Raw genomic sequence first — 27,244 nt, forward strand, 5'->3', positions numbered from 1 at the left:
TTTTTTTAAAGGAAAAAAAAATCGAATTAGGGGCGTTGCTCTGAATTTGAATTATTTTATTTACATTTAATAAACTTAATAATTTGTCATTTGTGATTAATAAAGAACACTGATTCTGATTGTTGTTTTGACACCAAATTCTGACTTCAATTTTTTTTATTTTGATACAAATGTTATCAATGTATGCGAGTACAACAATTAAGCACGATTTAATGATGCAAAAATAACACTGAAATGGTATTTATGAAACTCAGCAAAAATGTTTTGATAAAACACGCCACCAGGTGGTTCATTGTATGTACTGCAGGGATCCACCTATGGAAGAGATCATCCTCCTCCTCCTCCTCCCCGCGGTGCTTGTAGAGGAGTATCGTGGAAAGAGTCCTATCTCTCTGAGGTGATCCGACACGCCAAGGAAGACCCATAAATGAGGGAGCAAAGCAAGAAGTAAAATAAAAACAAAAACATAAAGCTCCCTCTGAAAGACAGGGTGGCCTGCGGGCACGAAGAGGATAGATAAATAAACCCGCTCCTGCGCTGACAAGGAGGATAGACTATCCTCTAGCACCGCAAAGATGGGGAACCGGGGAATGGAGGATCTGATTCCTCTGGTGAACCGCATGCAGGATGCCTTCTCGGCCATCGGGCAGAACGCGAACCTGGACCTGCCGCAGATCGCCGTGGTGGGCGGCCAGAGCGCGGGGAAGAGCTCGGTTCTGGAGAACTTCGTCGGGAGGTAAGTAGCTTTATTCAGGGCAGCGAGGGATGTGCACTCCCGCAGGCGGCCCAGTTTACATCTCCATTACGGGACAGGTTGTCAGAGGACACATTGACCAAAGAGTTAGATTGACCAAACTGGCGCATGATCATCTGAGTTATTCGGGTTTTATTCCCACTTTCTGTCACCGGCAGCGCGCTGGCAATCAGATTATTTTTGAGGCCTATAAATCCCCGGTGAAGTTTATCTGTTTACTCCCGCATGATGCATTCACGGACCAGTATTCCCTGTTAGGCAATATAGTAAAAAAAAGAAGCACGTTTCGTATAAAACCGTATTTTATTATTTCAATTAAAATCATAAATCCCCCTGGGATCCTGAGAAAGTCAAATAAGTGCGGCTGCTGACTTTCTGGCAACGGAGACAGTTTCTGTTTGCTTGTGTTGCTTTTAGTGATTCCCTCTCCAGGCTGTTTTAATTCTGCGCAGAACAGTCTGCAGAACTGATGCTGCGAGGCTTTCAGACCGTGTCCAGTTTGTTTTCCTGTCTGTCAGAGCTGCAGTTTCTGCTGAAAGAGACGAAACGAAGCAAAGTGGAGCAAATCTGATCTGTTGTGCGGCAGTCGCTGCATGGTGACCTTGCAGTGAGGGGATATGAGTCCACCTGAGCTTTGAGCCCGTTCAGCTCAGCTCAAACCATCTGTCTCGCAGTGTTTATAATGCTGGAAGTAAAGCTTACTGCACACAGAGTAGCATTGGTGAAACCAAAAAAAAAATCTGCCTGCTTGTTTTTTGATGTTTTCATGGACGATACAGTCGATGTGATTCAGCATTATGTCTTAAAGTGAACAAGATAAAGTCACATTTGGAAAAAAAAAAGAAGTATCATAGCAATAATTGACCTCTCTGGAACAAAACATATGTCCAAACCCGGCTTGTGAGTTAGTCCAAAGATTTGTAACAGATCTGTTATTCTTAGGTTCACTCATAGTTCACCTGGTGGCAGCTCACCTCCATCCTGACTGAGAGTAGGTGAGCCACGTTTTCTGTTTACATGTCTGCATAATCTACACATGATGCTCTCATGTGCCTCAAAGGGGAATTATAATAAACACTTAGATTCCAATGAACAAATTTACTACACAGGTGCAAAACACAGCAGTGAACAAAACTCAAGGAAGAAGTCAAACAACACTGAAATAAATTCAAATAAAATGGCGTTATGGAAATTTCATTTATTAAAGAATGAGAATCTTTTTCAATAATAAGAGAACGATTAATCTTTGTCTTTAAGTTTCTTTATTCAAAGGCAAAGCGTTCAAAGACCCGTCTCGCTGAACACAGTCAGGAGAACTGAACACAGTTACATCACATCGTTAGAGTTACAGCAAGGAAAACACCTTCCCAATGTCTGACCTTATCTCTATTGCCAGATGGACCACAAACACAATCCTTACCACCACCTCATGAACTATCCCTCACCTCTTGGAGGGGATGTTGGCAGGACAGAGAGCAGATAAGGATTTCAGGAGAAACTTCTAATTCTTCTTTGAGATGCAGGGCCAAACAATGGTACAAACTGCATTCCACACATGACAGTCCTTTAAGACAATTGCCAGTTTAAGCATTTTACCCAAGATGTCTTCAGGTTTCTTATACTATCACAGCTGCGGAAACATCTTAACATTATCTGGAAACTTCCCTCATGGAAAAACACATCTTGCAGAAACACAAAAACGCAGCAGATATAATCAGTAAATAAATGGTAAAAAATATCATCAGTTCCATCAAAAATGAAATAAGGCAAAAATGTAAAGTGCAAAGAAAAAAGTCACAAAGCATTTTGTGTAATGGAAGAAAATTACTGTCACCAAAAAAAAAAAAAAATAACAAAAAGAACAAGACAGGGAATATTAGAGTTACACAGTATATTGAAACCCAATCATAACTTAAATGATGATATAAATTATGGTTGGATGCAACTTTTGATAGGATATTATTTTTAAAATCACCCATATTCACACTTTATTTTTCCAGTTGATTGGACCTGTCCCCTAAAATAGCTTTACTTTTTTGGTTTTCTCTTGAGATTTAGATTTTTATAAATTGCAAATAGCATGTTCTCTTCATTCATTCAGTTCTACAATTTCCATGAATATTTTTTTCAGTTTTTTTATGGGTGCTTCTGGTATTTTCCCCTATTTTTTTCACTTCTAAGCACATTTTCTTCATTTATCAGATTTTGTCTGAATGTTTTGCCACAATCACACAGTTTCTTAGATTCCTATTCCTGTTTAATAGTATGAAGTTGTTGTAAAAGCATTTTTTTTTTTGCTTCATGTAATTTTTGCACCTCTTTAGAAAGACCCTGATTCAATAACACTTTGCTTTTTTCAAGTGATTAAAGCTCTCTTCACACTCATTTTGACAAATGCTACTCTGAACTCGCACGGCTGTTGTCATAGTAACAGTTTCTAGCTCATAATGTGTCTCTTTACCTTGGAGACTTGGTAGCAAGTTGAAAACCTCTACCTCTAGAAATTCAAATCTTTCCAGCAGATGTTTTAGTTGCTGGATATGCAGTTCTTTTTCTCTTATTTTTTTTAAAATGTAAAACACAAACAATTTTGTTTTTATCTGTCAAGTTCAGCTGCTCAGATGCTTCTCCACCTCCACCACTTAATTATTCTGCCTCTTTTATCTATTCAAACCAATAAAAACATACAGTTTGTGTTCACACATCTTTGTTTCTCCCATTTCTAACTTCCTCTTTCTGCCATTCTTTGTTCGAAATCCAACCTGCTAGTGTCGTTCATATATATTTAAATAATATACATAAAATAACAATAAGGCAGATATCTGAAATGTCAGTCATTTCCTTACTTAAAAACGTCTTCTCACACATCCCACTAATACCACAGGTTTGGTTGTAAATAATATTGTCTTTCTTTAATAAAGAGATGAGCAAAGGCACTGTCTTCCTTTTATGACTGTCATCCAGTTAGTATTTTAAACTCACCAGAGTCTAATTATCTTAGACAAAGCGGGTCTCTTGTGCCAAACACATGCAGCTGCAACTGAGCAGCAATTAGGACCCAGAGTTGAAAGTCATTTTTGTTTAGTTTGAGAAGTGATTCATTATTCCAAAGTGAAATAAAAAAACTGTTAAAAAGCTAATATTAAAATGTCAATTCTGAAATGAGAGCCTATAGTCATGCAAAAGCTACATTTAGCTTGCATTGTGGGTAAAAATGAAGATATCTTCTGATACTAGGATTCTGAGTGAAACACTGATGCATTTAATAATGGGACATATTTCTCACTTGGCTCCAGAATGGATTAAATTTAGTCAGCTGAACCTTTCATCCATCCCAGTCATTACTCCATACATTTCAAAGTTACTTTCAGAACCACGGACAGCTCTCTCTCTCTCTCTCGCCGTCTTTCTCTCTCTCTCTATTAATTCCTAAACCCAACAAAAATTGCGTACTATTGCAGCTTCCAGTTATTTCGTCATTTTACAGAAATAATGTTAAGTAGTTTTAGTTTCTTTAACTCAATTCAAAATGTTCATTCACAACAACACTTTTTCTAATTCCTATTGGAAGGAATGATGAGCTACAGCAGAAACTGATAGTATGGCAAAAATTGAGGTTTAAAAAAACAACCAGGTTTTACACAGATAAATGTTTTCCTGGGATGCAGACAGTTGAGGAGGATGATGTTGCAGCGTTTTTTACGGCTTATCCAACCTGCTGACTTGCAGAACCTAATACCTCGCTGCAAAACTACAGCCTGTGATTCCTCGCTCCCAGCTGCCATCACCGTTCCCACCCCCACATTAAGCTGATGATATGAAGATGGTGTTGTGTTACATAACGCTGAGGCAGAGGCCTGGAAGTGAGGAGCAGGACAGTGAACTGCAGCTGCATGAAACACTTTATTGTGTCTAATATTAGGAGCAGGGATGCCGTCTTTATTAATGCAGAAAGAAGGACATGGTGTCGGATCCCTGTTTGAAAAGAAAACGGATATTCAGCCTATTCTGTTTTCTAAGAATTGTTGTTCGAGTTAAATGCTGCGTTACTAAATCATTAAATTTGGAAATTTGAAGAAAAAATAAGCTCACTCTTGTAGGAAACCTTTATTTCAATTTTGAAATATAAAATTCTGTTCTGCAAATCATGTCACATTATCCTCCTCAAAGAGTCGTTGTAGATGTTGATGGCTGTGGATAGGAGCAATCTCCTGCAGTGGTTTGTATTACAGCGGTTCTCTTGAAGCCTCTGACTGAAGACACTCTGTTGTTGTGAAGCAGTTTAATGAAGAGGATGCTCAGGGTTGCCAGTAATTTTCTGAGCCTTTTTAAGTCATTGGCTCTGATGCCCCAACAAAGGAAATTTGAAGGGAAGATGTTTTCTAAAATTATTTTGTATAAGTACATTTGTATAGGTAGGATTGTGAAAGTAAAAATCATAAGTTACAAATTTGCATTTTTTCATAGAGACCTCTGAGAAAGTTCATGGATGTTGTAAAATGTGGCTTTAACAGTGGGAAACGGTTGAAACAGAATTGAATATAGATAGGATGAGACAGCATTCACTGAGAGACAGTGGGGGAGAGGACATCATTTATTGAGGCACTGCTACAGGGGATTAGCACTAATCTCTGCTTGCCTTCAATACATTCTCCCATTGGATGTGACCTAAGCCTCAATTCCCACCACAGAGCCGGCAGGAAAGCAGCTGGCTTTACCACCAACCTTTATCCTGTATGTATATGTGCATTATTTATTCATCACTTTAGAAGCATCCTCTAATTTTAGAGCACGTGGGGGAAAACACACACACATTGTTGTGCTGCTTCATTGTCAGGACTTGTAATACTCCATGCATTAAAGGAGGATTAGACGAGGCTCAGTGTCCGACCGTGTCTGGAATCGGAAGTGAGGTGATGTACATAACACAACCAGCAAAGGAGGGCTAGGTTCAGGTCATTAGACGTAAAAATATGTCTCACATAAAACAGTAGAAAGAAGATGTAAAGGACACGCATAAACCCACCAGTTCTTCAACTATATTTGTAAAACTGAGTAAAATAATAATAAAAAAAACAATGCTTTAAAAATCATGTTAAATCATGACAAAAAACTGACCATTCTACATGAAAACACAGTCTGCTGTGCATCACTTTAGTTAATTGATAACTAAAGAAAACAATAAGTTACTGGCTTTTACTAGACATTTGTCCATAGTTACAAATAAAGTGCTACTTTAGACCATTTGCTCCCATATATGCAGGGTATCTTGTTTTTTTTAATCACACTTCAATGTTTCAGAGCTTCAAACTGATTTGAAATAACTCAGAAAAAGATATCAGTTCTAAATTCAACATACAGTTTTGAAATGATTATCTGATTCATAGAATTTGTTCTCCAAACAAACTCCAAAAGAGTCTAGCCCTATGTGAAAAAATACCTGCTTCCTTTGTTAAATCAGGGATTGACTGCAAATAAGTGCATTTTTGGACAGCTGCGTTGAATTTCACTGTTCACATTTCTGCCAGATCTGCAGAAACAAGAAATGTACAAAACAGAACCTGTTTCTGAAACTCCTCATGACCTGCCAACGATTAGGTGCTGATTTTGCACTTCCACCCCAGAGATAAGATACTTTTTTTTTCTAAAGAAAAACTCTACAGACACAGACAAATTTTGGCACCACATGTAAGAATTTCTCAAAAGCCTAGAAGGAAAGTAATTGCAGCAGCATAATCACAAATCTGCAAAACTGAAGGCGATTTGAGTCTCTATAGGAGCGGTTATGGTAAATGGAGACATCAGAGACTCTGTTAGGACTGAAAGAGGACTGAGACAGGTATTGACTAATGGTTGTACAACAGCTAAGTGCTGTCCAAAAAGTAGGTTGATGCAACTATGAAAAAAAAGAAAAAATCTGTCTTATATTATTTAGTTGCTTAGTTTTATAATTTTTAGTCCCCTCGTCTCCTTGATGAAAGGATTGCGTGGGTGTTTCTGTTTCATTTTCCACATCTCTGCGGGAGATTTAACAATAGAGGACATTGATGGGGGCGGAAGCTTTCCTGAAGGAATTAGTGAAATGGTCAGGGATTTATGTAACGCTAGAGAGTGACAAATGTATTATTCTGTGGGCAAACAGATAGATGTAAAAATCCTGTTTGTGGCTTTGCTCATTATTTGGAGGACGGCTGCCAGTTTAAGAGGAATAAATGTGTAAGAGGAAGACCTGCAGTTAAGACCATCTGTCTTCTGTGAAACGTGTCCAACTAGGAGGAAAGGGGGGGAAGCATCACTCAGAAAAATTTGCTGGCAGGTAGACCAGATGGGACACAGAAATGCTACCAGAGAGAAGGATTCCCTTTACTGTGGTAAAGCAGAATAACATACGTATATTCTGCTTTAAGAATTAAACGAATTCTTACATCATATAATTTTCCTTCCTTTTTTATGCCCTTGTTGCATAATGTCTTTAACAAAATGTATAAAAAATAAGGACATTTGAAATAAACAATAGATATTTCGGGAAAGGTTACTTTAATTATATGTCACTTTAATTTGTAAGTAGTTTTACTAATAAAATTACACAGATGGAGCTGTTTTGTTTCTTTTCACATCAGAACATATTGTGGTGTGAAGTCATTTAGCTAAACATTTCTGACCAAATTATGTGTAGAACAATACTTTGTTTGAGTGTATTTCTCATACTAATAAAGTGATGTTTGCAAGAACCTGAATCATGACCTCTATCTATTTAAAAATGTTTTTGTTGCTCCACTGTAATACTCTAATTTTCATCAGAATTAACAGAAATAAAAGCTTGAAAGCAAATGTCTGTGTGACATATAATATATTTCACTTTGTGAATTCAGGTTCTGAAATAAATAAACTTTTCAATACTATACATTTGTTTCTAAATGTGGCTGACTATGAACTGTATTATGTAATATAAAGTAATTTTTTTTTATACAGTACATGTAAAACAGCTTCTTTTCATACACAAGCATGCATATTTTTGTATGCCATTGGATATGTTTATTTCAGAGTTTCCTGTGTTTGGTGGCAGATTGTTTTGCACAGCTTGGCTTTGTGATGTAATAGAGTGTTTAAAACATGTATGTATTTAAATATGCACATACATAGTCAATGTGAAAAGAACACACCAACAATATTCTTAGAAAACTGAAGTAAATGTGTGTTCAGCAGTGCCTTAATTACGCATCAGGGAATGACGAGAGGCTTGCCAGCTGGCTGAAGTGTCTACAGGGCTATAGGCGAGTTGACACAAAGGTTGCATAAATAGCAAAAGAAAACAGTGTACTTCACACAAGACGGCATCTAAATGTCCTGATTGTTATAAGGGTGGAAACAACCTCTTATACTGTCATAATCACATGCTTCTCCCACACTTATGATAATCCAGACCAGGCTCGACTTGAAGTCTGTAAAAAATTATTATTTATATTTTCTATCAGATAACTTCTATATTTCAAGTGACAAGACAAGGAATTTTTTATCTTTATTTTAAGTTTTTTTTATATATATATATTTCATTTTGTAGCATGTCAGTTTCTTTTTAAATTGTTGAAGTCCAGCTGCTGTGATTCAAATGTAATTTTCATAACTTGACAAGGATTTTTTAAAAGCAAAATTTTATTTGTATTAATTTATGTTACAAATTCATTTTATTTTTCATTAGTAAAATAAAATTATTAATAACTTTGTTTTACTTATTTACTTATTTATTTTATTTATTAATATTTTTTATTTTCATTAGTAAAATAAAATTATTAATAATTTTGTAAGTTGATTGTTAGTCAACAATCACAGGTGTTTGATTTTGTAAATATAAATAAATAAAATGGGGAAGAAAAACACATTTTATTCTTCCAAGTCAGGCAATGTTAGCATTGGTAGTTATTTAAAAATAAAATAAATAAAAAAAAGATATTTAATTTTAGTCTTTCTGCCTTTTATGTTACGTTAATCATTAAACATGTTCTTTGTCTGTTTTTGTGTTACAGGGATTTCCTTCCTCGTGGTTCTGGCATCGTGACCCGTCGACCTTTGGTTCTTCAGCTGATGAACTGCCCTACAGGTGAAATACATGAACCTTAGAAACATAATTCAAATGAAAAAGATTTACTCACATAGCCAAAAACAAGATAAGAGGTAACAGAAAGCAGGGAGAGCTTTATCCACTTCCATTACTGACTAATGTGACTTTTTTTTATATATTCCAACTCAGAACATGCAGAGTTCCTCCACTGCAAGGGCAAAAAATTCACAGATTTTGATGAGGTGCGACAAGAGATTGAGGCGGAGACTGACCGCATCACTGGAGCCAATAAGGGCATCTCTCCCGTGCCCATCAACCTGCGCGTTTACTCTCCTCATGGTAAGCCTGATATCTGCATCACACAAAGATTTGATTATGTTTTATGAGGCTCTGTATGATAAATTCTACCTTATCAAGATCTAATTTCTTAGCAGTCCATTTTGTTTTGATTGATCTCAGCTCTTCTGTTCCCTTTCCTTCTCGCAGTGCTGAACCTGACGCTGGTGGACCTGCCGGGAATGACCAAGGTGCCGGTCGGAGACCAGCCTGCAGACATCGAGGCTCAGATCAGAGACATGTTACTGCAGTTTGTGACCAAGGAGAACTGCCTCATGTTGGCCGTTTCCCCGGCCAACTCTGATCTGGCCAACTCTGACGCTTTAAAAATTGCCAAAGAGGTCGACCCTCAGGGTGAGGACATGCATGCCAGCAAACCCAGACATTAACGCAACAGAGAAAAATAAAATGCTTTTACTAAAAGGAAATGCAAATTTCACAAATTTAACCACAAAGTATTTTATTGTTTTTAATAGTCATTATTGTCAGGAATCCTAAACATGTTTACAGTACTGGACATGATTTAAATCTGGAAATATACATATCTTCCACACTTTGTACATAGAAACCCAATATTTTGGTCTAACCCCTTTTTCACACACTTAATTGAGAGCATTCATGTGATCATGTTGCGTTTATTAAATGTATTTCTGATCAATCTGTTTACAAACTGTAGGTATGAGGACCATAGGGGTGATCACCAAGCTGGACTTGATGGACGAAGGGACAGACGCTAAAGACATCCTGGAGAACAAGCTGCTTCCCCTGCGCAGGGGTGAGAGCCCACAAATAAACACTCTTCTTTTCCCCACCTCAGGGCAGCGCAGTAACACATTGTTTCCCTCTTGTGGTAGAAAGGCAGGCATATTCAAAGCCAGGTCAAGAAGAAAAGGGGGAAAAAAACTTAAGACTGCTGGGGTGAGAGAATGAGAGGAGAGACAGAAATAAATCCGATCTGAGTAAAAAAAAAAAAAAAAATCAAGTCATGAAGTTGGAGCAGAGAGAGTTTTTAAAAAATTTTATTTAAGAAAAGGGGAAAATCTCCTTGTGGAAAAGATCTTGTGTCTATCTTGTGGGTTTTTGTTGTTGCTGATTCAGTCTTTTCTTTTCCACTGACACTTGGTCAGACCCCAGGCATGTGTTTTTGAATATTTTCATGTTCCTTGTTTTTCCAGCCTGCTCTCCGTCTAATGTCGCGGATGTTCTGATTTACAAGGCTGCTGGCTCGGATTTGCATTGGTTATAGAGCATGAAACGACTTTTACCAGAGTGAAGGATCAGGAAACTAAATTGGAGATGAAATGGGATCCTTTTCCCCTGAACTCTCCCAGCCATTTTCTTTTTCATTTCTTCTCCTGCTTGTCCTCAAAACATGGCGTAGGACGAATGTAAATCTTTTAGTTTGTAATAACATTTTTGTGTCTCACTCAGGCTTACATCATGAAACACATCTGAATCAGTTTGATCCACTTGTTGGCTAAAGAATAATCCAAAATTCTCCTTCTTATTTTGTCTTGTCTCGAATTTAAGGAAGTCCTAAAATTACCTGGGTCAGTTCCTCCTGTTGTAAATCTCAACCTTTTAGACTCAGGCCGATATTTTGCATCCAGGTTACATCGGTGTGGTTAACAGAAGCCAGAAGGACATCGATGGAAAGAAGGATATTAATGCTGCTATTGCTGCTGAGAGGAAGTTCTTCCTCACCCACCCTGCTTACAGACACCTGGCTGAACGCATGGGCACGCCCTACCTCCAGAAAGTCCTTAATCAGGTGGGGGAAAGTGTGTTGCTCTATGCTCTTTCTCATTTTACCCCACATCCCTAAAATTGATAGTGGTGACCTTTTAACTTGCACAGCAACTGACCAACCACATCCGGGACACCCTGCCGGGTCTGCGGGCAAAGCTGCAGAGTCAGCTCCTCTCCATAGAGAAGGAGGTGGAGGAGTACAAGAACTTCAGACCTGATGATCCGTCCCGCAAAACAAAGGCTCTCCTTCAGTAAGCAGACGAACAGATTTAATGTTGAACTTGAGGTAGGTGGATGCTTGCTGATGCTTGTGTCCATGTCTTCTTGCAGAATGGTGCAGCAGTTTTCAGTGGACTTTGAGAAGTGCATAGAGGGCTCCGGAGACCAGATCGACACGGCCGAGCTGTCGGGTGGCGCGAGGATCAATCGCATCTTTCACGAGCGCTTCCCCTTCGAACTGGTCAAGGTGGGTACTCTACAAAGAGCGTGCATGCAACAATATGGACCAATAATGCTTTCCCTGCTTTCAGAATAAATAACTTCCACTTATTTCTTTTTATTTTAAGATAACAAAAGGAGGTGAATTTATGCCAGGATGTTTGGCGCTCCATTTTTATGATGCAAAAATAAATAAATAAATAAATAAAAAATTATGACATCAAGTTCCAGGATGTAAAATGGAAACTAATCTGCAACATTTGTTTAATATTGTTGTAAAACTACATTGTAAATAATTGTATACAAATCTGTTAAAGCTGGATTTTTATGGTCTCATTTTCCAGACTCATATTTATTCCCATCTGTTTTTTTTCCCCTTTTATTCCAAATCACATAAATACATTTTTTTGTACAACAGATTTTTTTAAAATCACATAATTACAGCCTTATTTTATGGGGTACATTGATGATTAAAATAATATAATGCGTTCAGTTATTGCACTGAATCATTGCAATAACAGATTTGTGTTTCTTTTGTGATGTTTTTATTTCCCTTTTTTAAAAGTTGGGGAGCAAACTCATATCTCAGCTCACACATTTTGTTTTTACCCAAAGAAACAAATCGTCACTCTCTGAAGCCTGACAAAGTCTCTGTTAATTATAATTTTTCAGTTTTTAGCTTGTATGCAAAACGTAAATATTAGAATTCATTTCTAAATTTTAGTTCCATCCTCCTCTACCTCAGAGTTGGTTCAATCTTTCTCAGTTCATAACAGTTTTTTGTTCACTGTGATCTCTTAGTAGATTACAGCAAAATAGTGAAGAAAAGTGAAGCACAAAAGCAAAACAAAATGTAATCTCAACCAACTTTTTAGGTGCTACATTAGTGCTGCATCTCCCTCACACGTCTTAGAGAACTTTTCACACATTTGAGGGTTTTTGATGCTCCTCACAACAGCTTTCCAAGGATTGCTTTCTGAGTAAACTTTGCTATAAACTTTCAAAATGGCTTATTCATCAGCACATGACCAACAAAGCAAAAATGAATGAATAAATAAATGTACGGAGGTTCAAACTTAGGAAGGAATCTGTCAGTCCTGTACATTCTATACCTTGCAAGGGAAATTTTAATATCTTGCCATTGTGATTACATGATTTCTTGAGACCTGTGGTTTATATCAGGGGGTTGTATGAGACAGAATACTTTCTTCCTTTTATATGGCGTGACTTTTTGTCTTTTCGGGTGCTGGAGGGCTAACGAAGGTGGTGGAAGTGTCTTGGGAATGGGAAGTTTGATGCAGTTTAGTTATATGGCAGTTTAAGAGCAGATGCTGCTTTTGTATTTATACATTTCCCAAGAGAGCTGTTTATTATTGTTGTAACTCCCCTGTAACCTGCTTGACTTTTTCATGAGGTGTGCTCATGAAAATAAGCAGTGATAGTTGCAAAGAAACATGCACAGGACACAAAAACCTAAAGTTGGATGTAGCCAGAGACTCAGATACTGAAATTTAAAAATTTGTTATAGAAATTTCGTATTAGATTGAACCAACTTGACAAAATGATACTTGCTCCTATGAATCTTTCTTTCCTAGCTTGTACATGTCTGTTGCCAAAAGGTCAAGACTAGTTTGTCTGTGCTAGGATTTTTAAATACCCTTTTATTGACCTGTCTGGGAATGTTTTTGGACCCGGTGGCCTAAAAAAAATAACCAAAAAACAAAAAAAACATCTGTTACATCAGGTAAACTCTGAATGTTCACAGCAGGAAAAACAAGTGTGGAAATAATAACATCAATGACTGCTCAGTTCCCTTTAGTGTGTCAGTAAATCATGGCAAAGACCACGCAGGCACAAGAGCAGGAGTTTCCCCACCATTTGAGCAATGCCAATCTAAATAAACCTGTGGATTTCCTGCTATGAGACGTTAAATCATCCATCTGACGAATGATGGTACACTCTAAAAAGAAAATAGTTGATCCAACTTAATTGAATTGCTTCAATTGGTAACAAGTAATTCAATTAATTTTATCCAACCTAATTTATTAAGTTTGGTTAACTTGACAAATTTAAGTCAGTCTTAATCAATTCATTTACTTTATTCCAAATAAAAAATTTAAATCCATCTTACTTAATTTTATAGAAAGTCAACTCAAAATTTTAAGTTGTTCCAACTTAAAAAACTAAACTACCCCAAATTAAATTATCACTCACATTTTACTTAAAATATAGCTTGCATTTAAATCATTTTAAAAGTTTTTTTTAGCATGTTATTTTAGTTTTTAAAATAGGAGTAAAATACCTTCATGCTACTCAGAAATTCCACTCAGTTAAAATAATAAATCTACACAAATGGAACATTTTAAATTTTATTGTGAAAACATCACAAACTTACAGGTTTTTCACAAAATATTATGCATTAAACATGCTACACAAATCTTTTGAAACTTCATAAGGGATATTACATTTCAGCGACCTGCTAGATCAGAGGTGCCCAAGTCCAGTTCTGGAGAGCCATCATCTTGCAACTTTCAGATGCATCCCATCTCCAATACATCTGAATCAAATGAACTGCTCATTACAACGCCTCTGCTGAGCTGAATGTCTGCTGGTGTGTAAATTCAGAAATTAGCTTCAGGTGGTATTGAAATAGGGTCCATCTGAAAGTTGCACAATGGTAGCTCTCCTGGACAAGACTTGGACACCCCTGTGTGAGGTTGTAGAATACACAAGTATTCCTCAGGAAAAATTTTTTGCTTTTTTAGATTTAACACAAGTCCTCCTAAAAAAGAAAATCCACACTCTTAAACCGTAACATTTGCTGAGAACATGTTTTTGACATAAAATATGATGACACTAGTGACTATTTTTACACTGAAAACAAGAGCAATACCCAAAAAATATTTAGGCAAGTTTTCAAACAAAGATGTGGTGTAATAGCTGCCTAGTTTAAACCAAGTCCGTTAATTTAACTGACACCAGAAAAGAACAGAATAGTAAACATTATGATCTAGATCCATTCAACCTCCTTCAAAAAACACTGAACAAATCTGTTGATTCAAATTTTAAAAAAAAATGCAAAAAGAAAATTCTGTGAAAATGTCCACAAACTGCAGCAGCCTACTACTTTCCTACTTTAATTTTTCCCCCTTAACTTGTATTTTTTCCCCACACAAAACCAAAGAGATGAACCATGTAACTTTATGAAATGTCAAAAACAAAAAAGACCTACTCCCAAAATGATAATGTTCATCACAACCTCATCAGTAAACATCCTCCAGAAATACCGGTCAATTGTTATCCAGTAAACTCTGTATTACTTGTGGCTTTAATATGAACAATGTCCCAAAAGAAGTTCACAAAGTGCAGTTCCTTGAGGTGTTAAGCTTCCAAAACATGGCGTTCTTCTGTCCAAACAAAGAAGACTGAAGATCTTCTGTCCTGTTGCACAACATGCCAGTGTCTTTACTGTGAGGTCTGAAGTCTTCCAAACAAATTTTGAACTTTGGGAGACATCTTGTGCTGCTCAAGCTGCATGAAGATTTTTTGGAACACTTCAAATGTGAAGCGCAGAGCCTTTGGATAAGCCAAGTTAAGGGAATATATCAAACCCAGAAGCAGGGCACATGCTGAGGCAACTGAAGTCAGGTCCTGCAACACCTCCACTCCCTCAATGACGATGCCAATGTCTTCTGGGGGTTCTTTCAATCCCTCTCCCTCCTTCCGAATCACAAACACTGCCATGGTGAGTTGTTTGAGTTCCATCTGGGCATCATCTCCGCTGCTGCCCTGTAGTGAGTTAAAATTTGAACACTGTAATTAATCTCTCACTACAGAATTTGGAAAATAAAAGCCTTGTAAATGTAAGCACCAAGTATAAGATGTACAGCTTGTGAATTGAAGAGTGGTTTACGGCATTTGAAATATCCTTGATAAATTTTCCAAGTTCAAAGTTGCTTTACAAATTGAATAACTCAAAGGGTGATTTTTAATGTTTTTGAAAAGATAATACATGTATATAGCTTTATATATGTTCCATCATATTACAGGCTTTAGCTTAAAAACCAATTTCTTAGATTTTATATCAAAGCAGAATACTGATCCAGCCAATGGTCATCTTAGGGTGGAACTCAATACAAAATGCATATTTGTGTTGCTTGTCAGATATTTTGGAGCTGGTATCAAAATACCATGACTCTAAAACATATTCTTATTAACTTGTTTGGCATATTGGTAAACAAGAAATGAAGTTGATGTGCTCTGCTGAACAGCAAATTCACCATTTCTGGATTTAAGCAGGATACAGCCATGTTAAATTTACATTTCTGACACCAAATCTGCCCCATTTTTTCAAACAGATGTTCACATTTAGAAAAGCCAGTCCATAAATCATTTAAGAAGGTAAAAACAACTGACATTGAATTTGTCCATTTGCTTGAATGGGATGAGATGCAACTTTAAACCTTTAAAAACTTACACAGTATTCCTTAATAAGGTCTTTTGCATCCTCTCCAAGAAAGGTGACGAGCCCTTTCAGAACACATTCCCTTCGAATCCCAATGTCTTCAACCTGGAGAAAAGTTATCGTTATCAATATTTCATATCTGAAGAGATTCATGACATAACTAATATATTTGGGCTGTTCACAATAGCAAAGACCTATCAGATGCCATAATGTACAGCCCACAAGTCCACTGTGTTTTAATGCTGCACTTCAAAATTATTCATAGTCCACCTCTGCCACATTTTATCCTTCACATCTCAATTTGTGAAACTAGACTGTATTGTTAAGGTTAAGGCTTTTTCTTAGCACAATCTACCAGAGCTAGTGAATATCATTTTCCATTAAAGAGATCTCTTACAGCATAGAATTGATACAAGTTTAACATTTAAAAATGTTAAAATTTAAAAGCAATAGATGCTCAAAAATTTGGCTAAATTGCACCGGTTTCTGGCAAGTTGGATAGAAAGGTGTATTTTATTGAATTCATGAATAAACCAGAATACAAACTTACTATAACAACTAAATGCAGCAGAAATACATGACAGGCAAACTTGCTTTTCTTCAAATGATATCAACTTTGCACAGAAAGTGTATCAAGTATTATAATTAAAACAAAGTCTGAAAGTAACTAATCACTTTAAGTTCTTTGTTTTAAATGGAAAAAGGTAAATGGCCATAGCTTATTTCACTGTGTCCATATTGATGATATGCATACCTCATCATAAGTTCTCATGATGCCAGCCATTTTTGCACGTGTTGCTCCTCCTTTGGCCTGGATGACTTTAATCAGCTGACTTGAGTGCCTGTCCAACTGGGCCAAGAACGTCTGCTCAAGGGGAAGAGCCATGAGCCTCTGGAACTCCGCATTAATCTGTGAAACAAAAAAAAAATTACTATGTTAAAAAAAATTACTTAAAGTAAATACTCAATCATTCCCAAAGTCTAAGTTCAAAAACCTTGACATTTAATTTCAATCTGCATTACTACCTCTTTCTGTTGGAACAGAGCAGGCCATCTGTCCTTGAAATCCTCTATACCAGGTTCTTCATTCACCACCTCCTGACGCCTGTAGGCAAAGGTACGAGCCATTTTCTCCGCAATGACCCTGTCATTGTTCCTCCTTTTGAGTGCTGCCAAGAGTTCAATTCTCTCTTTTTCCATGCTTTCTTGTGTTTCTCCCAATGGAAAGGATGGATAAAAGTTGGCTTCAGCTCGTCTTGGCTTCTTTATTTTTGCAGCAGGAGAAACAGAAATACTAGCTTTGGATTTAAGAGAGTTTACAGACAACTCTGGACATCCTTGTGATTTGAGTAGAGTCCTGTAGTTTCCCATTTTGTACTTCAGCCTTTGCTTCCAACCGTAGCAACCATTGAATGAACCGGGCTCTTTTAAACACGGATGTTTTTTAACCAAGGCCTCTGCAACTACACAGAACTGTGCATCCTCTGGGTAGGCTCTGTATCTGTAGATCTCTTCTACTAATCTATTTAGGATGTCAGTCTTCATTCGGGAGGTGACTGTCAACATTTTGTTGTTTGCTTGATACTCAGAATTCCCCTTCTCTAGCTGACGTTCAGTGTCATATGAAAATATGGGAATGGGAAAGTTGGCTGGCCATTGTTGTGTTCGCGATGACAAGGGTTCAGGGGAGGAGAGGATTATAGTGTCATTTGAGGCTAAAGAACTGCTGTCGTCAGAGTGAACTGTAGAACAAGATGGAGCTGTTTCAATGACATCAACAAAAGTTTGAATGGCTTTTTCTTGAATCACCTTGACTGTTCCCAAGTCCTCCAGGTCAGAAGTTGAGCTGAGGTTGAAGAAGTCATTACCAAAGTCTTTGTCCATATATTGCAATCTGACATTGGTCTTTAAACCAAAGGTATCCTTCACCTTGCTGAGAAGCTCATCCAGAGAGTCTGGTATGCCATCTGGAAGAGTCAGTTTTTCAGTGTTGCTCTCTCCTAGAATCACCTTCAGTCTTGCAGGTTTTGAACTTGCCATGACAATCTGAGAAAAGGGTACATACAGAGTTAAGCAATGCTGGTCGCTATTTAAAGTCATTACAAAATATTTTATATACATTATTAGTCAAATGTTTGGACATTTGCTTGTAGAGGGCCAAAAAAATATTAAGGTAGTTATTAAAATATTACTGTATTTTAAGTTCAGCCATACAAACACAAAAGTCTTTTGTACCACGCATTTAATTTTTTGTACAATCTTGTATTACCTCACCCTTAAACGTGAATATATCTTTTCACAGTAACAAGACGTATTCCTCTAATTCTGTAGTCTTCCAGCGGGTATACATCTGTTAGGTCTTGTAGCTCAACCAGTTTCAGTTCTTTGTCTGATGTTTTCAGCTCATAAGATCTGTAATGCTCAACATACCACCCCTCAAGTTTTCTGACCAGAAAGAATAACTGGTTTGCCAGGATCACCATTTGGATTATTTCAATGAACTCTGGTAATCCTCCTAATGAGCCATGGATCAAGATCATCCCGCATCTGTACTTCAGTCCATTAAATGTTGCACTTTTAGTCATGCACACTGTGGCCAGATTTGAAAACTTCTGTTTTAGAGCATTTACTATTCCCTTGTCGAGAACATCAGTTGTTACTGTGGAAACATTTGTAACTTCCAAAAGAGGTTTAGGAAAACCAGATAAATGCAAATGATGTGCCATCTGATACTGGTGTCTCTCTGCAAGGGAACAGAGGACATTTTTAAAGCACTTGATATTTCGTGCAACTCTTTTAAAAAAGCTATGCTTAGCTTCAAAGCGCATGGACCATAAGGCTACTAAAGGACCAAATTGGCGAATCAAGTGCGGGTAATGTTCCAAGAAATGGTGTTTTGGTTTAAGGTCACAATTAGGAAAAACCTCCTGGAATTGTGTTCTGTGCTCTGAGATCTTAAAGTCAAGGTAAGCAATAGAGTCCTCTGTGTGAATAGGACAGACCACAAGATCAACAATGTCCCTTAAGTCTGTTAAGATCTGCCAAGCTGGCTCTTCATGTTGCACTCTGTGTCCAATCAACAAAGGTAAAAATCTGATCAAACTCCAATTCTCATGTGCATTACCCCCAACACTTTTTTTGGCTTCAAAATTGAGAGCAATTGGATGAGGTCGATTAGTTTTATCAGTCCCCTTAAAATTGAAAGATGCTATTGCGTCATTCAGTGATACCAATGTGAAATATTTTTTCTTAATCAAAACACCCAGACACAAAGCTAATTCAAAAGGAACAACTCCTTCAAAAAGGTCATGCACAATGTCTGGAGGAAGACCTGTGGTAATGTCAAAATACAATAAATGTGATAAAATGGAAGTTGATTTGACACCCTGATAACTTGGAAATTCACGTTCCTGAAGAATTTTTAAGTGATCTGCATGAATGCTTTTCGTTCTCAGGGTAAATGCACCACTTCTAACCTCTGTAGTTTGAATGTCTGTTTTAACTGCCAAACAAAACCTACATATGTATGACCCTGTGAAGTTCTCTACAAAGCCACCAAGACTGTGGGCAGCAAGATTATCTGCAACCACGCACTGAACTGTGCCTTTTACAGCTCTACCCAACTTTGACACAAAGACCCCTTCTTGTTCCAAAATCACAAGCTCATTAAGTAAAGGTTCTAAAACCTTCTCGTAACCATAGCACTTCAAATCATTAGTTTTGATTAAAGCAGCCAGGTAAATGGAAGACAAGTTAGAATTACACCCCTGTGGCAAATTACCAAGAATCCAGTATAAGCCACAAATTTTATGCTTCCGTTTAGATGTACCGAGAGGGTTGCATATTTCAAAATCATCAATATACAATATCAATGAAATGCTCTCCTCCTTACACAAAAGCTCATTTTCACTAAAAAATGACCCGTCATAGAAAGACCTATATGTATGAACACTACTTCTTTGTAGTAGTTTATTCACACAATTTAAATTATCAGTCTGATCCAAGATAACCTCACAGTCAAGAACTTGCTGCAAAGACTTTAGGATTGATACATACTGGAATGACTTATTATTTTTTTTATCAAGAATATATTCTTCAGGTTCTACCACTTTAAAATGTCTTTTATAGAATTGTTTTCGTCTCCAAGCACTAGAAAGGGAGCCTTTATCTCCTATTGCTTTGTTTACAGGGTTTGTTTCACAGAGGGCCCTGGCAAGTTTTTCAATAACTGACTGGTCAAACTGGCAAAGGTGATCATGTAGTATTTGGGTTACAGTTCTGCATGTAACTGGCAGGGACAAAGAACCAATTAAATAGTTTAACTCCTGCAATAGTTCATCAATAGCTGCATTTGACACAAGAAAACTGCTTTCTAACTTTAGAAGAACTGATGCAAGTTTAAGTTCAATATCTCTCTGTAAGTTTTCAGAATCAGTCTCATTAAATGTGTGATCTTGATTAGCTTGTGCAGTACTGTCTTGATCAAAAATATCAGTACCAGAACTAACACACAATTCTTCACCACAGTCTAATTGTTTTTTTTCAGTAATCCCAGTCTTAAATGTATTGCTAATGTCAGAATGTTTTCTGTATTTATGACTTTTGTAGTTCTCGTAAATATTTGTTTGATAAACACAGTCCTGAAACACACACGTGACAGTTTCCTTGTTCTTGAGATGTTGAAATATATGTTGAAAAAAATCTCTCTCAGTGGAAAGTTGATTAAAATCACAAATGGGGCATTTGAATCTGGTTAAGTCTTTGGTAACTGTTTGTTTGACTGGATGATTTCTTGATAAATGGCTCAGTAAAGCATTCCAGGTCTTGAATCTACATGCACAACTTAAATATGAGCATGGATACGAATAACCCCGTCCATAATGCCTGTGGTCTAGTTTGTAGTGCTTGAGCAATTCAGATCTTCTGGAAAACACCCTCTTGCAGTCTTTGCATCTCCACATTAAGTGCAACACTAGAAGGACAAGAGAGGAACTTTGTTACCTATATGTTGCCAAATCTGAAGGCAAGGAAGATGAAACAAATATGGAGGCAAGAGTCAATTTTGAATACTGTGACAACCCTAGCCCCATGCAATACTTTAGATGATTGTTTTACTGCTTGGTAAAATATAGATTCAGAATGGATTTGTTACCATAACTATTTCACTGTTTTTAATACCATACTGAAAACACTCTATATTAATCAATGTCATATTGTTAGTATTGCAAGGAATTTTTTTAATGCACAAATACACATTTCTTAAATTGCCCTTCTCAGTTGCATATTCCTTAGGATGGGAGTAAGCTTTTTTTAATGACTCCACAGTATTTTTAGGTTGTAATTTTAAATTTTTTGTGTGCATATATATCCACAAATATATATGCATGTCTGTTTGTGTGAATAAATTGCCTGTCACTTTCTGCTGTTGCACTGGAAATTTCCCACTGAAGGACAATAAATGTCATTTCTATTCTTATTTTATATCTGTCCACTATTTAGTGTTAAAAATTACAGTAACTTTAGATATTGGTGGGAAAAAATGCTTATTTGACTATAATCAGTTCTCCACTGCAAGGGCAGCTTCCCTCTCCCCAGCCACCTCCCCACTTGTGTGAATCCTGAAGACTTTGCATTTTAGAGCACACATATTTCATATTATCAAAATAGCATATTCATTTTGCATTTAACTTTTTTTTCTAAAATTAGAAGCTTGATGATATTACATGAATCCTTTATGAAGAAAATATGGCTCACCTTATGTGGTTTGATGATTCTTGGTTCTAGGCCTGGAAAGAGAAGTGGGTAAAAGAAGTTAATACAACAGGGTTCTAGCCAGAAATGCTAATGCCTGAAATTTTCATTTGATCTTAATTTTTCTTCTTTCTTTTCCTCGCGTTCATGCCGGTTGTCATTTCGATTTCTGTAGCCGGTGAAATCAAGGGCGCGGACGACCATAGGGAGATCAAACATGCACATTGTGAACTGTCCGTGCGCTGTGGTAGATTGCAAATTGCAGAGAAATAATACAGGGCAAGAAGCGATCTAGCCGGGGCGGAGTCTGTGGGGCAGGCTACTAAATGCAGAGCTCCGAAAGTGAAGCTGTGAAATCCTCAGCCCAGCCCGAGGGCGTCTCAGCCCGGCCCAGTGCCTGGGGATCAACGGCTAGCTAGAACACTGCGCAATGTTCCTACAGACACAATTTGCTTTTTTAAGAGAAATGACACCTGATGGATTCTTAGCGCTGTCAGGATATTATGCGTTTTATATTATGTCGCCAGTAAGCAGCATGAGAAAACTGGAAAAAATGGCTTCACCGGCTGCAGCTAACAGTGATTAGCACAGTGGAGTTGCATCACATTAAATTAGTTTTGCACAGAACACCCCCACCTCTGTAATTTCAAGTTAGGTTTTTTAGCGTAAAAGTACACATACAAAATAAACATTCAGTCTGACTCAGAGTAGTTATGTTAAAACATGTTGAGATTTGAACCGCCGAACAGCGCGGCTAATTACAATTAGCAAATGTGTTAAGAGCAAATAACTGATGACACTTCGACGTTAAACACAGTTCAATGTTTCAAATTTAAGTTAGAAAAAGTTTTAAATATTTTTACACCGTTTATTTAATGTTTGGTTATGGTGGGGCAGCATACTTACTGTTTTATCTGAATCTCGTCGACAGTCAATGCTCAGAAGAAATGGCGGTCGGTACCAGAGATGCAGGATTTGCCCCGGGCGGAGCTTACGTAATGACGTCAGACGTAAAGCTGCATTAAACTTAATTGTTTCACTTCGACTCAAATTAAAAAGTTCGTTTGAGATAAAATGCGTGATTGTTAAGTTAATTGAACTCATGAAAGCAAGTTGTCATAACTAAAGTAAAAGAATTAAGTCAGGTTAATGTAAATAAGTCCATAACATGAACTACAGCCCAAATACACTTTTTAGAGTGTAGTAAGTCAAATATCCCCTCTACGTACCTGTCCCTCACTTCCTTTCTTTTACATAGCCAGATCGTTTCCTCCTCGCCTTTTCCTCCCGGTTTTCCAGCTCTCTCTTGCATCCTCTCTCAACCTCCCTCTGCGCATATAAAACTCACTGTAGTCGACTGAGGCAACATAAAACGTCCCAATGGGTTTCCCACCGAGGACAGAGCAGGTTGCTTCCTAACCAGAGGGTGGACTGAAAATCCAGGAAGCCTCGAATGATTCATCATCATGTTTTATGTGTTTATTGAGAGTGTTTCCGAAGAAAACGTTTAGCTTCAGGAATGCAGGTAATAAATGTGGCGTTGCACTAAATAAAGAAGAAATATTTGGTCAAATATATTAAAAACAGATGCTTGAAGGTTAATAGATGAACTCCCGTGATGTCTGCCCCCTGTTTGCCAGAATCTACTCTGTGTGTGTGTGTGTGTGTGTGTGTGTGTGTGTGTGTATGTTTAATTTCCTCGCCGCCTGTTTTTCAGATGGAGTTTGATGAGAAAGAACTCCGCAAGGAAATCAGCTACGCAATCAAGAACATTCATGGAATCAGGCACGTCCGCCTTTCAACTTATTCCTCTGTCCTTCCTCACTTAACCTCCCTCGATCTCTCTCTGTCAATTAGTACGCCTGTTTTAAAAACTGCTGCACTTTGAGCCAAGACCTCTTAAAACAAATTGCTCTGCCTCCAGCTGATTTCAAAATACACTCAAATATGGGAGTTTGGAAATCGGATAGTGATTAAAAGACACCTTCAAGTTTGGAGATTTCATGTGCTCACAGATTCATGCTGGTGTCTGCCTGGTTGGTAAAACCCAGCAGGATTTGATCAGTATATGTCATGTGCATCATCATGGTAAATATGGAGCCAACCAGCTGCCACATTCTTTAAAAAACTAAATTTAGAAGGTGCCAGTTATTGAAATACACAAAACAGACACACAAAAAAGAGAGGTTTCAAAATGTTTTTCGTCAGTTCAGGAAGGCATGTTTCTCAGATTTTCTCACTGAAAGCCTTCCTGTTGAAGGCACCAGATTACTGAATAAGATCAGAGAACGGGAAATCAATTCTCAGCCCCTTCAACAAAATTAAAAACCATTCAATAGCAAAAAGATGACAATATCCAACATCCTAATTCTAATCAATGTTCAAGTGCCCAGAAACTTTCTCTCAAATTATGTGTATCTAGATGTACAGTATTGTTGACTTTTTATAAGACATAAACATCAGACTAATCTCATGTTGCAATGTGTAGCTGGTCCTTTGGTTCAATTTTTGCTTCTACTTCTGCACTTCAGACTATTAATATTAATTAAATTAATTCAAACATCTACTTTTATGTTTTCTCACTCCTTGAGGTAGTGATTTTCAGCAAATGTTAGCTAATGTTACGTTGATTTAAGTTCAGACTAAGAGAATTTAGTGTGTTGATGAATGTAACATAATAACACAGAGTAATAGAAACCATTAGAGATGTAGTGAGATTTGAGCTTATCTTAAAGAACTATGCATCACAATATCGTATTATGTATTCCTGACTGGAGCATCAATGAATTATTTATGTGAAAGGCAGAGGTGACGTCACACTGCCTGTGTAACAAGAGTCACAGTGAAACAAGATTTTATCAATATTCTTACACAAAAACAAGGATTATGACACTAACATTTTCAGCCTGTTCCATGTGATTTAAAACTCAAATGATGAAAAGGAGCTGTGATTTTGATGTCTTTCCTGTTATCTGTTGAAGTTTCACCCCTTGGTTTAGAAGAAGCAGACTTCGCAGATACTGGTACAAGCTAATTCTTAGCATTCATATTCATATCTTTCAGAAATAACACTGTAAAAAGTGTTGCTGCTGCCACAGTCTGTTAGCATTTAGTTGTGGGGTGTTCACTGACCAGAAAAAAGATTGTATGTTTGAGTTTCTAACCAGCTGGTTTTAGTTTAGGGCAGGTCAGGTGATTTCTCAAGGCTTTTCTTTTTTCTTATAAAACCCCCCCTCAAAGGATAAAAAATTGTTGGTATTGTACAACAGTTTATTTTATCTTGTTTGCCATAACCAGTCACAATCTGGTTTACTAAATATTGGCAATGTGCTGCCAAATGGCTGCAAGAATCTAACTGGATTATATTTAACTTATATTTTCTCACCATTTTTGTTGTGTCTTATATTTTTCATGTTGTACAAAGACCAAAAAGGAAATGTGAAAATTTCCACTTATTGTAATATTCCAACGCTAATATTGTAATAAGTTGCTAAATCTCTAGAAATATCCACTTAGTGAGATTGCACCAATCAATCTTCAATAAGCCAGTACTAGTATAAGAAGTTAAAAGATATTTTTCTTTTGCTTAATTTCTCTTCTTCTCTTCTAAAGTTGTGTGACTGAAACGGAGAGTAAATCTTGAAAATTAACATTATTTTCTCCACCCAACCCTCCTTGTGTCTTCCTTTCTCTCTTATTTTCAACACCTTTCTGTCATTTTTGTGGCTCTCCTGTGGCTTGTTCTCTCCGTGTTGGACAGAACTGGCCTCTTCACCCCGGACATGGCCTTTGAGACCATTGTGAAAAGGCAAATTGGGAAGATTAAAGAGCCTTGCACCAAATGTGTGGACATGGTCATTTCTGAGCTAGTCAATACAGTTAGGCAGTGTACCAAGAAGGTAAAAATACCCAAAACAAACAGTGGTTAGCACATGTTTCAGTCTTGCTTTCAACCCTCATCCCTCAGTCGTTCACTCCCTGTGGCTGTAACCACCTAGCTACCTCCAGCCCTTGTCGTTTGTTGGACAGTGAGGGGGGTGCTTGGAGCAGCAGGGTGGGCTGCTGTTTACCTGCCTGCCTGTTGTACTGCTTCAGACGGGTTTGGCTGGACAGGCTGCCTATGGTTGATGGTTGTGCTGTGAAAAGAAATCCAGTGTGGAAGCTGAAAGTCATCAGAATATGATTGTTGACAAGGCAAAACTACGTAATCTCAAGACGAATTTCTGTCAGGTGTTCCTTTTTGTTAATTTTCAGTTTTATTAATTGGCCTTGCTTACATTTTAACACATTTTGAAGGATGTAAGTTGTCCCGCAACCATCTCGGATGACGTCAGCTTCCAAGCTTTCACGTGTGTGGGACTGCAGCCGTGCACCTGCAGCCATGAAAAGTTATGGCCTAGCGGCTCTTCAGCGTGCCTCGGGGATGCATGTTTCAGAGCTGGGCCAAGAGCAATGAGCAAAAGTCTTTATCCAAATGGATCCACCGTGACCAAATGATTTCAACAGGCCTGCAACCACTTGGAGAACTTTGGAAATATATGTTAGGATTTGGCTCCAGCTGAAAGCTGAAGGACACGGAGGATGGGAAGAGAAAGGGTCAGCGCTTCGGGTGGAAGGGTGGTTGGGTGGGGGGACGTCTTGGCTGAACGTCCAGGTGCACATCTGCAGTCTTGCTGTGTGTTGCTTTGAGTTTTGGCTGGCGGAGTTGTTCAAGCTGGGGGATCTCTCTATTTCTAACTTTTTCTCTGGTCTTTTTCTTTCTGTTTCCTCTTTTATCGTAGAGAGAGACTCCAGCACTGTCCTGTTTTAGAATGGCTTCAGGGAAAACCAAATGTCTCACTTGCAGTTTCTTCCTTCTGTGCTGTTTGTCCTTCCAACACCCCCAACTTCTTTCTTGTCTTTTCCCATCTCCAATCTCTTGTGTCTTCTCTATCTTCATTTTATTGTGTCTCTTTTTTTACGTTCTCCCCTTTCATTTTTTATTTTTCTATCATTCAACCTTTAATTGTCTCCTGTCCCAACCCTTTATTTGATGCCTTCACTTGCTCTTTTCTCTTGGTCTCTTTTGGTTTTCGTCCCGTTTTCTCCCTCTCTCGTGCTGCCTGCTTATCCCAACAGGACGGGGTTATTCACCCCTGACCTGGCCTTTGAGGCCATAGTGAAAAAGCAGATCCAAAAGCTGAAGGAGCCCACACTGAAGTGTATAGATATGGTAGTGAGCGAACTCACCTCCACCATTCGGAAGTGTAGTCACAAGGTAAAATGGCAAAGTCAATAGAAGACACTTTGAGTATCTCTGTTAAGCTAACAGGTATGGGTAGACTGATGGCTGGAGATGTTTTAGCTAATGTTACGTTGATTTAAAATGCATCATTAGAGGCTTTATATTTAGTAAAGCATAAAGTATAAGTTGCCAAATCAAGCATTTCCACAAAACAATTATAATGTAAAAATTTGAATTGTGTCAATGCTTAGTTGTAAGACAAAAATAAATGGATGTTGAATATTTTTAGGAATAGAGCTATAATGGAGCTGGTTTATAATTTGCGTGTTCATAATTCCTTGAGAAAATGTCATTTTAACTTGCACCAAAATTTTCTTATTTACTAAAGTAATAATAATAAAGTATCACATTTGGCGATAAATTACATAATAGCAAAGTGTTTTAAAAACATGAACTTTCCTTAAAGAC

General features: G+C 37.6%; 2 protein-coding genes across 15 annotated transcripts in view; one reads left to right on the forward strand and one right to left on the reverse strand.

Annotated features, from left to right (window-relative positions):
* Positions 1-333: 333 nt before the first annotated feature.
* The window catches only part of dnm1 (dynamin 1), a 58,034-nt gene continuing 31,123 nt past the window's right edge, over positions 334-27,244 (forward strand). For 5 of the 8 annotated variants that reach the window (XM_023337672.1, XM_023337678.1, XM_023337676.1 and 2 more), the window contains exons 1-10: positions 334-736; positions 8,779-8,852; positions 9,003-9,152; positions 9,300-9,503; positions 9,826-9,924; positions 10,760-10,920; positions 11,007-11,149; positions 11,229-11,364; positions 23,270-23,337; positions 25,313-25,451. In XM_023337672.1, the coding sequence (XP_023193440.1) occupies positions 576-736; positions 8,779-8,852; positions 9,003-9,152; positions 9,300-9,503; positions 9,826-9,924; positions 10,760-10,920; positions 11,007-11,149; positions 11,229-11,364; positions 23,270-23,337; positions 25,313-25,451 (1,335 nt within the window). In that variant the 5' untranslated portion in view covers positions 334-575. Of the gene's footprint in view, positions 737-8,778; positions 8,853-9,002; positions 9,153-9,299; positions 9,504-9,825; positions 9,925-10,759; positions 10,921-11,006; positions 11,150-11,228; positions 11,365-23,269; positions 23,338-25,312; positions 25,452-26,670; positions 26,810-27,244 lie in introns of all 8 variants that reach the window. The other 3 variants (XM_023337673.1, XM_014470508.2, XM_023337675.1) reach the window with 1 other exon arrangement.
* Positions 13,724-23,064, reverse strand: LOC111609402. 7 transcript variants are annotated; one of them, XM_023337669.1, is made up of 6 exons: positions 18,076-21,538; positions 17,731-17,847; positions 16,828-17,647; positions 16,556-16,711; positions 15,814-15,906; positions 13,724-15,125 (listed from the first exon to the last, which is right to left on the reverse strand). In XM_023337669.1, the coding sequence occupies exons 2-6, from the start codon at positions 17,766-17,768 to the stop codon at positions 14,802-14,804; spliced, it is 1,431 nt and encodes a 476-aa protein (XP_023193437.1). In that variant the 5' UTR covers positions 17,769-17,847; positions 18,076-21,538; the 3' UTR covers positions 13,724-14,801. The 7 variants fall into 7 exon arrangements, 5 of the variants coding, with proteins under 5 accessions (XP_023193437.1, XP_023193436.1, XP_023193435.1 ...); XM_023337668.1 differs by lacking the exon at positions 18,076-21,538 and adding an exon at positions 21,556-23,064 and having other exon boundaries at positions 16,828-17,847; XM_023337667.1 differs by having other exon boundaries at positions 16,828-17,847; positions 18,076-21,541.

Source organism: Xiphophorus maculatus, chromosome 8 (genome assembly GCF_002775205.1).
Source record: "Xiphophorus maculatus strain JP 163 A chromosome 8, X_maculatus-5.0-male, whole genome shotgun sequence".
NCBI classification, from domain to species: domain Eukaryota; kingdom Metazoa; phylum Chordata; class Actinopteri; order Cyprinodontiformes; family Poeciliidae; genus Xiphophorus; species Xiphophorus maculatus.

Bases quoted from the DNA above. Each gene is read 5' to 3' on its own strand.
- LOC111609402 (XM_023337666.1), bottom strand. From the start codon at position 17,922: ATGTATATAAAATATTTTGTAATGACTTTAAATAGCGACCAGCATTGC. The intron at 16,712-16,827 runs GTAGTAATGCAG...TTTGTTTCACAG, and splicing joins CTCTGTTCCAACAGAAAGAG to ATTAATGCGGAGTTCCAGAG. The intron at 15,126-15,813 runs GTAAGTTTTTAA...AACTCACTACAG, and splicing joins ACCTTATTAAGGAATACTGT to GGCAGCAGCGGAGATGATGC.